This window comes from Gouania willdenowi, chromosome 7 (genome assembly GCF_900634775.1).
Source record: "Gouania willdenowi chromosome 7, fGouWil2.1, whole genome shotgun sequence".
In the NCBI taxonomy this organism is placed as follows: Eukaryota; Metazoa; Chordata; class Actinopteri; order Blenniiformes; family Gobiesocidae; genus Gouania; species Gouania willdenowi.
The window spans coordinates 25037149-25049265 of NC_041050.1; the positions used below are offsets into that span (position 1 = coordinate 25037149).

Consider the following 12117-nt stretch of genomic DNA (forward strand, 5'->3'; position numbering starts at 1 on the left):
AGGCCCAAAATGAATCTAAAAATGACTAAATGAATACAAAAACACACAAATTGACTTCAAAAACCAACAAAACAACAGAAATATCACACAAAATTACTCAAAAAAAATACACATAACAAAAAATGACAAAAAAACACAAGATGACAAAAACAAAACAAATAAAATACAGCATAAATACTTAAAATGATAGAAAACTACAAATGCCAACAAAAAGACCGCGAAATGACAGAAAGGTATACAACATGACAAAAAAAGAAACAAATTGTTAGAAAAATATACAAAATCACAACAGAAATACACAAAATGACAGAAAACATACACAAACCCTTTGTTGTTTTCCCCTTTAGTACTCAGATTGGTCATCATTCTAAATGCTGACATGAATGTTGATAATGTGACCCTCGATCAGATGCAATCACATTTCTGTGTCCCCGCTGTGATAAAAGCTGTCCATCTCTTCTTTACAGTTTATTTTGCTAGAAATATAATGAGCATCACTGGCTTTTGTGAGGATCAGGTAACAGGTATCGCTCTTTGTGAAGGTGAGCTAAGGTCGTACTCTTACCAAGCTGGCAGCCTGTATTCCAGAAGGGCTGAGGGTTAAAGTTGGAAGAGTCCACTCGATAGGATGAAGGATAGATGCGGGAAAGCTGCTTCTGGTTGAACTGGATGAAGGACGTTACTTTGTGTTGCATGAGCTGGTGGGCTTTAGTCTCACTCAGCGACGACACTTGCCAGCTGCAGTTCGCTGTCACCGACACAAAACAGGGACTTAGAAAATTCAATTAATGGTGTATTGTGTTTGGTTTTCAGGTGCTTAAACTGAGTGTGTAACAAATTCAACTGTTTCAGAGTCAATAGTGTGCCTCAAGAACCAAATTGTAAATACAACTGGAAAAGACAACCTGTGAAGTATTGACAAAAAAAGACCTGAATAGACAAATTACTGTAAAACATTTCTTCATATATTTATACAGAGAGTGTGTGCGTGTGTGCGTGTGGGTGCGTGTGTGTGTGTGTGTGTGTGTGTGTGTGTGTGTGTGTGTGTGTGTGTGTGTGTGTGTGTGTGTGTGTGTGTGTGTGTGTGTGTATGTGTGATCCAAAGGGAAGGCACGTAATGTTGGCATTTTGCATGTGTGTCTTTGTTAATATGTGAGAGTCGACGTAAGGGATTCTCTACGTACACAATGTTAAGGTGAGAAAACACCAATTAAATTAGGCCCTGTTTACACAAGAACATTTTCTTGTAAAAATGCAAAAGTTTTTTTGTGTTTTGTCTGTTCATTTACACAGCAACGGCCTATTGATGCTTTAAAAACAGGCTCCAGAGTGGAAGTTTTTGAAAATGCTTCTGTCTTCGTCTTTGGAATGTAACGGAACTTCACCAACAAAGTGTTGATTCACTTCACCATCACTTTAATCAGCGGAAACATATTTTACGCCTGCACCAGGTTCTGACGACAATCACAGTGCTGCAATCCTACTTCGAGGTTGGGCTTCATTTATATCTTTTTAACACGGACTCTGATTGGGCTCGGCTTGGATGCTGCACAGTAAATAAATGGTCTGGTGATTTGTTTGGATTAGCGTAAGAAAGATGCACAAATGGGTGCGGAGGAGGTGAATGGACTACTGTTCTCTGGTACATGAATACATGATGTTAAAAAATGTATAAACCACTTGTTCTTGACTCATTGTGGAGCTGTGTGTGTCACAGAGAACAGCACTCTGAGCTGTGTGTGTTACAACAGTGCTAGCACATGATTTACAGCAGCAGTAAACCTCTACATAGCGTGTAGCATCACATGAAGCTACTTGTCATGTTTATAGTTTATAGTTATATAAATAAACTGAGTTATCAAAAAAACTTGCCACGGATCATTCTACATGTGTGTGCACGGATGTGAAAGGTGTTGGGCAGTAAATGGGCTTTGGGTTTAAAGAGAGACCAGCTCCATTCAGGTTTCTGTCGGCCTCGGGCCGGTTCGGCAGTAACTTTGTAGGTCTGATTGAAGCTCTACTCTTACTTGTGTTCAGAGGAAGTGTCTCTGCTTATAATCGTGCTTATTTTGGTTAATTACAAAAGCATACCGCTTTCTATTGGCCTGGCATGTAATTTGTTAAGTTTCCCGCACTCTCATGTAAACAGAGATCATTTTTAAAACATTACCGTGTGAATGTGGATTTTTTTTTGGAAACAAGAACAGAAGCAAAACATCAAGTAAACAGGGTCTGAGCTGAGTTTTTTTTTTTTTTTTTTTTTTTTTTTTTTAAATCAGATAAAGATATTTACTAGGTTTTATATAAAGGGCGTAAATCATTTGTGTGCCTAAATGCTTTGGAGGTGTCATTTCCTTACCTGCTGCAGTGAATTTGCAGCACAAATTGGTGCACGTGAAGAAGCAGTTTGGACCGCCCTATTTAATTGAGCATTTTGGTGTTAATATAAACTATTGTTTTATTTTTAAAAATGTTTTATCAATAATTTTATCAGACCAAAAATTCTATCTCGAGCGTTAAACATCTGTTCTTTTCGTTCTCACTGTGTTTTCTCCCAATATAGCTTAATCTGTGTGTAAAGCTATGAGTTACCACCTGCCTTTGGGAAAAGCTAAATGTATGCGTGCAAAGATTAAGTTGATTGCACATGTTGCATTAATGTGTTAGCATTTCCTCCTCCCGATATTTAGTGCCACAAGTTACATAGTTATCAGAGGTCAATGGACTGGGTGTGCTTTGTCGCGCGCTTGACAGACACAATTCTGATTGTCTGGGGTGTGGACTGTTTATCAGTGCGTGTAGTGACATTTGCACACGTTTTTATAGCCTTAAACATTTAGACAATCTGCGCTTAAGTGTAGGCCTTATTGATCAATAAATCCTAAATAAGATAATCAAAGATAATCACTAAGAATGAAGGAAAAACACTTCTATGCATCCGTCTACAGGACTCCACATCCCACAATGCAATACATTAAACGTGTCCAACAATGTAAGAGAGTATTTACAGTGGAGATTAAAACAAACCTTTGAGCGGCAATTTCAACCCTTAACATTTGTTTGTGAGTGAATGATCTTTGATTTATTGATCCATACACAATGTCTTTATCTGATAAAAAAAAAAAAGAATCATCTCCATCAGCTTTAATATTTTTGCCTGAGTAGAGTTTAGACAGCAGCTCACCTTGTGCCTCGATATCAGAGAGACCCACGGAGCGCGTGTATTTGACCAGATCAGACAGAGCTCTGGAAAGCTTCATGGTTTTCTTCTTTCTGTTTGATCAAAGAAGGTGAAACACCAGGTACACACTGATGTGTGCTGAGGACAGTGGCAGCAAGGGAATGATGCTAAATGTCATGAGAGAATTACCTTTACAGGCACAAACATAATAACACCAGACTATCAAATCTATAGGTAACCAATAAATCATCTTAAATTCACCTGCTGTGATTAACATCAGGGATTGTGTGGAAATATTTCTCAATTCTTTTTTCAAATAACTAATTGTATGAGCCTATTTTAAATACTGTACGTTTCAACAAGACACATTTTCAAGAAAACAAAAACCAAAAGCAGTGTGCGTTAAAGGACAGAATCAGCATGTAACAAACAAGAGGCTAAAATGTGAAGACATGACTAAGTTATATTTGCAGCTCCAGGTCAAAACATTTAAATCTACAATGCAGGTTGAAATACCAGTCCCTGTGTTGCATGTGATCAATATAAAAAAGCTGTGGCCTACTTGTTGTGATGCAGCGCAGCACGAGAAGCACTAGTGCTCTCTGGTTCTGCCTCCGTGTCCTCAAAGCTGGAATTCTTCTTTAGCTTGGCGGCCTTTTTCTGCACAGAAAGTCAGTGAAAAAGTGCATATTAATAGGCTTACTGCAGAGCTGAAAGCTAAACCACGCCGGATTGAAGCCCAAAAACCATCGATATGCTGCTTAAATGCTGCTAACATAAGATCATAAAAAGGGTCGCACCATCTAATGCAATTAGATTCTAGTTTTAAACTCATCAATCTCAAAAGAATGTTTTATGCAACTCAGGCTAATTCATTTAGGCATTAAATTGGATAACTTGCATTCAAAGCAACTGCATTACCATCAACACTTGAAGAATCACTGACAGCAGCTTTCTTGTATTCAGAAGCAGAAACTAAAAAACAAAGTAAAATAGATCATTTAAAGAGATGTAAAATTACGTTTCCATTAGAGACACACTTTTGCTTTACAACTTGCAACAATAAGGGATATGCTTCTACAGGTCAGCCCTAAACTGTCATTTTTAATGTCAATCATTTTGTACATCTTTTTTTGTATGTTGCTGTTCTTTATAATGTTCAGTATTTTTTTAGTCTGGTGTGTTTTTGGGGTAATTTAGTGTATTTCTGTTTCTGTGTTGTTTTGTATATTTTTCTGTATTTCTTGTTCTGTATTTCTTGTTGTTCTGTATATATTTATCTGTTATTTTTCTGTATTTTTGTTGTCATTTTGTGTTTTTGGAATAATTTGGTGCATTCTTGTTGCCATTTTGTGTAATTTTGTAAGTTGTCATGATTCTCTGTATTTATTTTAGTCTGGTGTGTTTTTGGGATAATTTTGTGTATTTCTGTTGCCATAATGTGTCTTTGGAGTCATTTTTGTGTACCCTTGAAACCCTTGTGTAAGTTGTTTTGAATATTTATTTGCTGTTTTTGTGTATTTTTTTGCTGTCCTGTATATATTTATCTGCTATTATTGTGTATTTTGGTTGTCTGTTGTGTTTTTGGAATAATTTTTTATATTTCTGTTCAACATTTTTGTAAAATATTGTTGTTCTTTATGTTATTTTGTTGTCTGGTGTGTTTTTGGAATAATTATGTTTTTCCTTTGTGTATTTTCCTGTCATTTTGTGAATATCCATTGTCATTTTGTGTTTTAGGGAAAAGTTTTAGTTCAATTTTGTCTGTATATTTGTGTATATTTTTATTTTGTTTAGTTGTGATTCTTTATGTTTTGTTGTCATTCTTTGTGTTTATTTTTATTGTTTGTTGTGTTTTTAGAAAATGTTGTGTTTTTTGAGTAATTTTGTACATTTACTTTGAGAGGAGCCAAACTGAATCTCATACTTTCATGTAGTCTTGATTAGAGCTGCACAATTATAATAGGTTTGTTATAAACAAAACATTTTAAAATGCAGAAATGATCTAGTGGCAGAGAGATTTTTAGATCTCTCCTTTTCTCTTTTAGTATTTATTATTGTTGTGCTCTGTGACACAACAATAATAAAGAGTCAGGCAGGGAGCAGGGTTGCCTACTGTATAATAAACAATCAAATCTAGCAAGAACCGTGAAATCACTTTCAGTGATTCAACTATTTCCAAAGAAAACAGAGTGGGAGCATGCTAGTTCAAATTCAAATGATGTCACTCTTCCTTGGGGAACGCTCTGTTCATTTTCTACCATGTCACACCCCTGTGTATCTGAAACTCTCCTTATTCTAAAAACTCTAACCAAGTTTGTCCATTTCTCTCACTGTCTGCTCTTTAGTGGAACAGCTTGTACCTAAAGCTAACAGAAAGAGAAGATTGGTTCGTCCTGCTTTGGGGCATAAGACCCATAAACAACAATAAGATTTCTGGGAGCCTTTCCAAAATAAAAGCTAAGACACCTTTCCTCTTAGCATATGATTTTAACCAATTATTACTTACTGTATTTTTCGGACTATAAGGCGCACCGGATTATAAGGCGCACCATCAATGAATGGGTCTGACTGGGCCTATTTTCATACATAAGGCACACCAGACTATAAGGCGCAAAGGTTTGTTATTATTATTATTATTATTATTATTATTATTAAGACGCGTTAAGCAAAACAAAATAGTCAGATAAGTCAAACTTTATTCAACTCATGAACAATAACGCTCAACATTGTACAGGTTTAACACATAAAATACAGAACAATACACTCACTTTTTCAGTTCAGTATGTTGAAGCACAGTACTGGTACATATCACTCCGCGAGGCACCTGACTACGGTAGCCCTAAAGCGCCAAAAATCCATCAAGCAGTGCAGCTTCATAGTTTATCAAAGTTGTACTAAAACATTTTGACATATTAATTTCATACATAAGGCGCACCTGATTATAAGGCGCACTGTCGATTTTTGAGAAAATTAAAGGATTTTAAGTGCGCCTTATAGTCCGAAAAATACGGTAATCCCCCTATAAAAGCAAGAAATCTCTGTCTGTGTGTGTGCTCCTCAAATATCTCTGCGGATCAGTATCTGACTGACCTCAGAGTTTCAACATGGCTGCTGCTTGGTTCAAGGGTGTGCGACGTCGAATTTGTTTGGCATGCAATGATTCCGTTAATAAATTATTTCATAAAAATTGTCCACCAGAGCCACCACAGTCACGTGTGCACCAGAGCCAATCAGTGGAGAGCCCACCCCCACGCCCCACCTCCTGAGTCGACGGACGCCCGGAGTTTTCTTCTTCAGTGAAGATTGGCTTTGAGAAAAACCAAGTGCCTCAGTTTTGAGGGGTTGATCCTGGGGGGTAAACTGATTTTTCTGCACACTAGAGTAGCCACTGAATTCACATTCAAGCAAGTAGGAAGTGATGTCAAGCATGCATGGGGTTACCGAGAGCGTGCAGATGGTGACGGCACATGGAAACGCGCGCGAGAATTCACCTCAGAGGGATCGCGAGCGCATGCCCGCTCGCTAAGGGTTTTATGCGCGAGGTTGTTTTTACGCATGTGGCTTTTTAAACTAATGTAACACCATAGCCCCTCCCCCCTCTGCTCAGTGCAGACAGAGACGAAACACACATATTGACCAATCAAATGTGGCTTGAAGAAAAAAATAAGAGAGCAAAACAGCTGGTTCGTTCGTGACCGACATCACTAGAATTAGGTACTACTCAATGTAAAACTGTGTGTGTGTGTGTCTGTGAAAGTGTGTGTGTGTATGCTCTTGCATGATGTGACATGCATAATGATTTAATTACTCTCATTTTGTTACATGCATGAATATGACATTTCATCTAACACTAACCCTCACCATTACTGAACAATTTCTCACTGTGCTACAACAGCCATCATTCTCTATCTACCTAACCAATTTCTGTCGTAAAACAAATTACTTAAAACTTAACATGTTTGTTTAAACATACTTTGTGTTTGTGTTTAACACAAATGCAACAGCATAACCGTGATGGATAGCAAATTCATACATATTAAAATATTCGACCATACATACCCTTTACCCATTATCCTCAAAACAGAAATCTGTTGCCTTCAAAACACTTTCGAATATAATGCTGTTGCATTACTGTTTTTGCTTTTTCCAAATGGCTAAAAAAGCCAAAGGCACCGGTAGTGGTACTTTCACATTAGTGGAATGGGGTTCAACTCCCTACAGTGTCCTTGCTAAAAGCCAAAATATATGAAAACACAATAGTTGAACACTTCATATGGTGGACCATATTCAAAAGGAGGGGACTGAAGCTACATTAATTAGACTTGATGCAGAAAAGGCTTTTGATAGCGTTAGATGGACCTTTCTATAGCTAGTACTCGAAAAATTAGTTTTAAACAAATTATCAATACAACTTATTAACAGCATATATCAGGAACCAACTGCCAGGATTAAAGTGAATGGACAACTGTCAAATCAGATAACATTGGAAAGAGGCACTAGACGAGGCTGTTGTTTATAAACTATATGAGGCCAACTATAATGTCATCAAGCAAAGCATTCAAAAAGATATACAGAGGTGGTCAACCTTCTCCTTAGATTTTAGCTCTAGAATCAAGGTAGTTAAAATTAATCTTGTCCCAAGACTGTTAAACCTGTTTCATTCTTTACCGATACCATTACCGCAAGTCATATTCAATTCCTGGGACAAAACCATATCAAGGTTTGTTTGGAATGGTAAAAAGCCCAGAATAAGGTACACAACTCTTCAGCTTCCAAAGAGTAAGGGAGGAATGTCTTTACCAGGAATACTTTTATGCAGCACAACTGAGACCCTTAACTTGATGGTGCTCATCAGAGTACAAAGCAAGATGAAAAGATGTAGAAATTAAAGTTATGGACATACAAAAGCCAGCTCTATTAGGTAGCAAAGAACAAACAGAAACTATAAAACAGGGATTAGACCAGATAACACATTTCCCATTGAACATTTAGGAGGAGGTAATTAAGAAATATAATTTACAAACAGAGAGAAAGATACTAAATTGGGTTGCATATGATCCTAAATTTTTACCAGGTGTACAAAACTTAAGGTTTAAAAGATGGACACAGAAAGGTATCACAGCTGTCTTTACCATCCTCAAAGATGGAAGTGCATGAGCTTTCAAGACTTAAAAGAAAAATTTGGACTACAAAATAGAAATTTCTTACATTTATTTACAAATCCGAGACAATCGTACGAAAGAGGTCAAAATGTATCTTAAAACTGGACTGTATAATCAAAATTATTGTAGACTCTTATCAACAGGGTAAATTTTGGGTCATTTCAGCTTTCTACAAAGAATGAGGGGAGAACAGAACAAACTTGTCACTCTACAATAAAAACAAATGGGAATCAGAGTTAGAGTGATCTCAGATGATGAATGATATGAAATGTGTATTAACCAAAGCACTACCACTTGCTCACAGATGTGGAGAGAGTTTGGGTGGACAAATCTTACTAGATTCTTCATAACTCCACAGATCAAGAGCAGACAGTTGAAAATCCCTCAGCCATGCTGGAGACAGTGGGATGATCAAGACAGTAACCATACACATATTTTTTGGAACTGTGCTAAGCTAAAACCTTTCTGGAAGATGGTGAACACCACCATAAACGACATAATGGGCTATGCTATTCCAAATAACTGTGTTGTAATGTAACTGGAAAAAAATGAACATGGTGTACAAATAAATGATAGGTATCTGATTAAAATTTTATTGATGGCAAGCAAAAAAGCTATAACCAGAAACTGGTACAATGTGGAATGAGATCATCCAGCACATCTACATGATGGTAAAGTTGACTTACCAACTAAAGCTTAAAGTACATACCCATGAAAAGAACTGGCAGAAGTGGACCGTTTACAAAGAAACTATGCCATCAACAATTAACTACATCACGAGAATACACCCAGGAAATGCCTATGAAATTGTTTACCTTTTTTATATGTATTATATATTTTTTTTTACTATTTTTTTTTAATTTGTTTTCTTACATTTATAAGTTGTTTGTATGTTATGAATTGCAAATAAAAACAAAGTTTTTAAAAAAAGAAAACACTAGTTATAACTCTATACATTTCACAACAAACCTAAATGTCCCTGACGTCTCACCTTCAAACACAACCTCATTTGGCCATAAATGAAAAAGCTACTTAACCTCCCACTTTTCTATAACATTACATACTTCCTACGGGCACTGCACTAGTTTCTATAAATCAATAAACTCAGATATTTTCACATTACTAAAGTTACCTTTAACAAACATTGCTTATAATATAAATTTAAACCTTTAACTAAATAATTCACGACATAAATTACCCATCAAAATATAAGGGAGGATAGAAAAATATGTTTTCCTTACACTCATACGTGATTGCACATTTTATGTCATTTTTCTATGTTTTGAAGAAGAATAACATTTTTAATCCATTTTGTTGGAATTTTGGAGGGTGGGGGAGGTTCTGGACCTACTGGAGTGATACATCACACATAGGAAGGAAAGTAATTCAACAGGCAACAAAAAAACGTGAATTGCTCAGGAAGATCCCAGTAATTCTTACCAACAAACACATATTTAGTAACAAACTGTAAATTTGTAAAGGAAGTTTTTTGGTTCAGGTATAATTAAAGGAGCATAGGGCAGGATCTAGAAATCAGACTCCATAGTGACACCACGGTGGTCAGTGTAACTGCAGCCATCAGGGGGGGCAAGCATCAGCTGTTTGTTTATGACCAGAGCACAGCTGATATTGTGGAAAGGGGATGGATACGCGACCAAACCCTGACTGGGCCCGACGGCGCTGTACGGGTCGGGTTCAGACAGATATTTAGAACTTGTGTTCGGGTTAGGACAAATAGTGTTGTTTGCAGCAGCATTCTTCATTTCTTGCTGCTGAAGCAGCAGCTTTGATCCGCTGGGCAGGGAGAATGGAGCAGAGGACAATTTTAAAGGAATACACCGTTGAAATGTTCCTTTTTATGCACAATAACATGGATTATCCTCATCTTTGATACATGGATTATATAAATAGATCCGATTGGTCTCTTACGTGCACTGCAACCCTGTTTTATTTTCTCTTTTCTCATATTGACATTTGCAGTTGTTTGTTAATAAAATCGGTGCTTACCACTAAAACAAACGTAAATATGAAATTTCTTTGAGAAAAAAAATTAGGTTTTCACTGTTGGGTCGCACTCGTACAAAAAAATGTGGCTCGATCCACCCTCCAACTGTGACGCGGTTATTTATTTACTTGCCATTCATGTGACTGTGGAACCAAACAGTAGTTTAGTACACTGTGCTCGTCTTCTATGTTCATAACCATAACAGCAGTACAAAATGTATCGCAATCTTTTTAAAGGGGACATATCATGGTTTTAAATCCTTCCTTTTTACATATAAATCATACAGTTGTGGTCTATATAAAGCGGAACTGCAATGCTTGGGTCTGAATTCCTCATTATTATAGCTCCACAGGCCACTTTTCTACCCCTTTTCTGATGTGCTTCTGAGAGCAACTCGTTTTGGTGCGGTCTCTTTAAATGCAAATGAGACACTTCATACCCCGCCCCCTCTCCAGGTTACAGAGGTGATACTCGGTTCAACTCCACCCTGTTCGGCCATTTTTGTAGTTTGATAGAAAAGATACGATTATCTAGCGGCTCAGAAACTTTTTATTCAGAGGTTATTTACAAAATGTCAACAACAGAAGACTTGTCCATCCAGCTTTACATGTTCGAGCCAGAGTCGGACCCGGCGGAGCGAGATGAAAATGAAGATGATGAACCTGCAGAACCCGAACAAGTGAGCTAACACAAGCACCGAGCTAACACTAGCGCCAAGCTAACGTCACAAAATGCATTTTAGTACAGTCTTTTCGGAGACAAAAACGGCAAAATATAATGACTAATGAAAACTTTAGACTTAAATTAAATCACGTAGGCCATATCATCAAGGAACTAAAACGAGCACACAGCGCTAACATATGAAGTCTGAAGACGGTGCAACTGCTAATGCTAACAAAACAATGACAGGTATGTCTTATCACGCTTTTTAGCGTTATTTACAGCTTACCAAAGTGCTCTGTTCGTCGGCTCCAAAGATAGAAGGAATTGAACCCTCAATCAGACAAAGTCTTTCGGCAAATCCTTCTTTATACTGGCGGAGGTTGCAGAAGCAGTCATCCTTGAAGTGCTTCGCGCACACAAAAATGACCTTACCCACAGATGTGGGTACATTTCCATAAAAATAAAACTCAACCAGGCACTTTGAAAAGGTTCTGATGCTGGGAGACGTAATGAAGCGTGTGGGTTACTACATCCAACAACCAAACATTTTGACTTATCCTCTCGTAACTTCGGCATCCTTGAGCTTGGACTACAAAATCGCAGCGAGAAATTAAAATGGCGGATTGCTCGAAATGTTGGGCCTGGAGTCGATGTACTAATTTGGCAGTTCCGCTGCAAATATTGTGACGTTATTGTTCAAAAAACGTAATAGAGAATTGAAAAATCGAAACAGATTGAAAAATATGACCAAAACATTACATAAAGATATCAACGGAGCACCTGAAGAGATTAATTTGAACTTTTCTGTACTTCTAAACAATCTAAATATACATCAAAATGCATTTAAGGGCTAAAGTGGATTTAGCATGATATATTCCCTTAAAGGCAACATGTAGAAATGTGTGGACTCAATCTCTTTGGTTTAGAGTGCTTCATCACCCAGTAGCATTAAAAAATTTTTTAAAATGAATGTTTATTTTTTCTCAAATCCTGCTATATGCTCCTTTAAAGGGATGACTGACTTTTTTTAAAAGTTAAAACACAGATTTCACTGTCAAAGACATCAGAGGAAATGTGCAAGAAAAGTCGATAAAGATGAGACC

General features: G+C 37.1%; 1 protein-coding gene across 9 annotated transcripts in view; it reads right to left on the reverse strand.

Moving 5' to 3' along the window:
- plch2a (phospholipase C, eta 2a) overlaps positions 1-12117 on the reverse strand; it is a 67778-nt gene that overhangs the window by 19936 nt on the left and 35725 nt on the right. For all 9 annotated transcript variants that reach the window (XR_003674464.1, XR_003674465.1, XR_003674463.1 and 6 more), the window contains exons 13-15: positions 3744-3841; positions 3185-3273; positions 566-748 (exon numbers count right to left, since the gene is read on the reverse strand). Coding sequence is in view for 6 of the 9 variants with exons in the window: in XM_028452437.1 (XP_028308238.1) it covers positions 566-748; positions 3185-3273; positions 3744-3841 (370 nt within the window). In the remaining 3 variants the exon portion in view is untranslated. The remainder of the gene's footprint in view (positions 1-565; positions 749-3184; positions 3274-3743; positions 3842-12117) is intronic.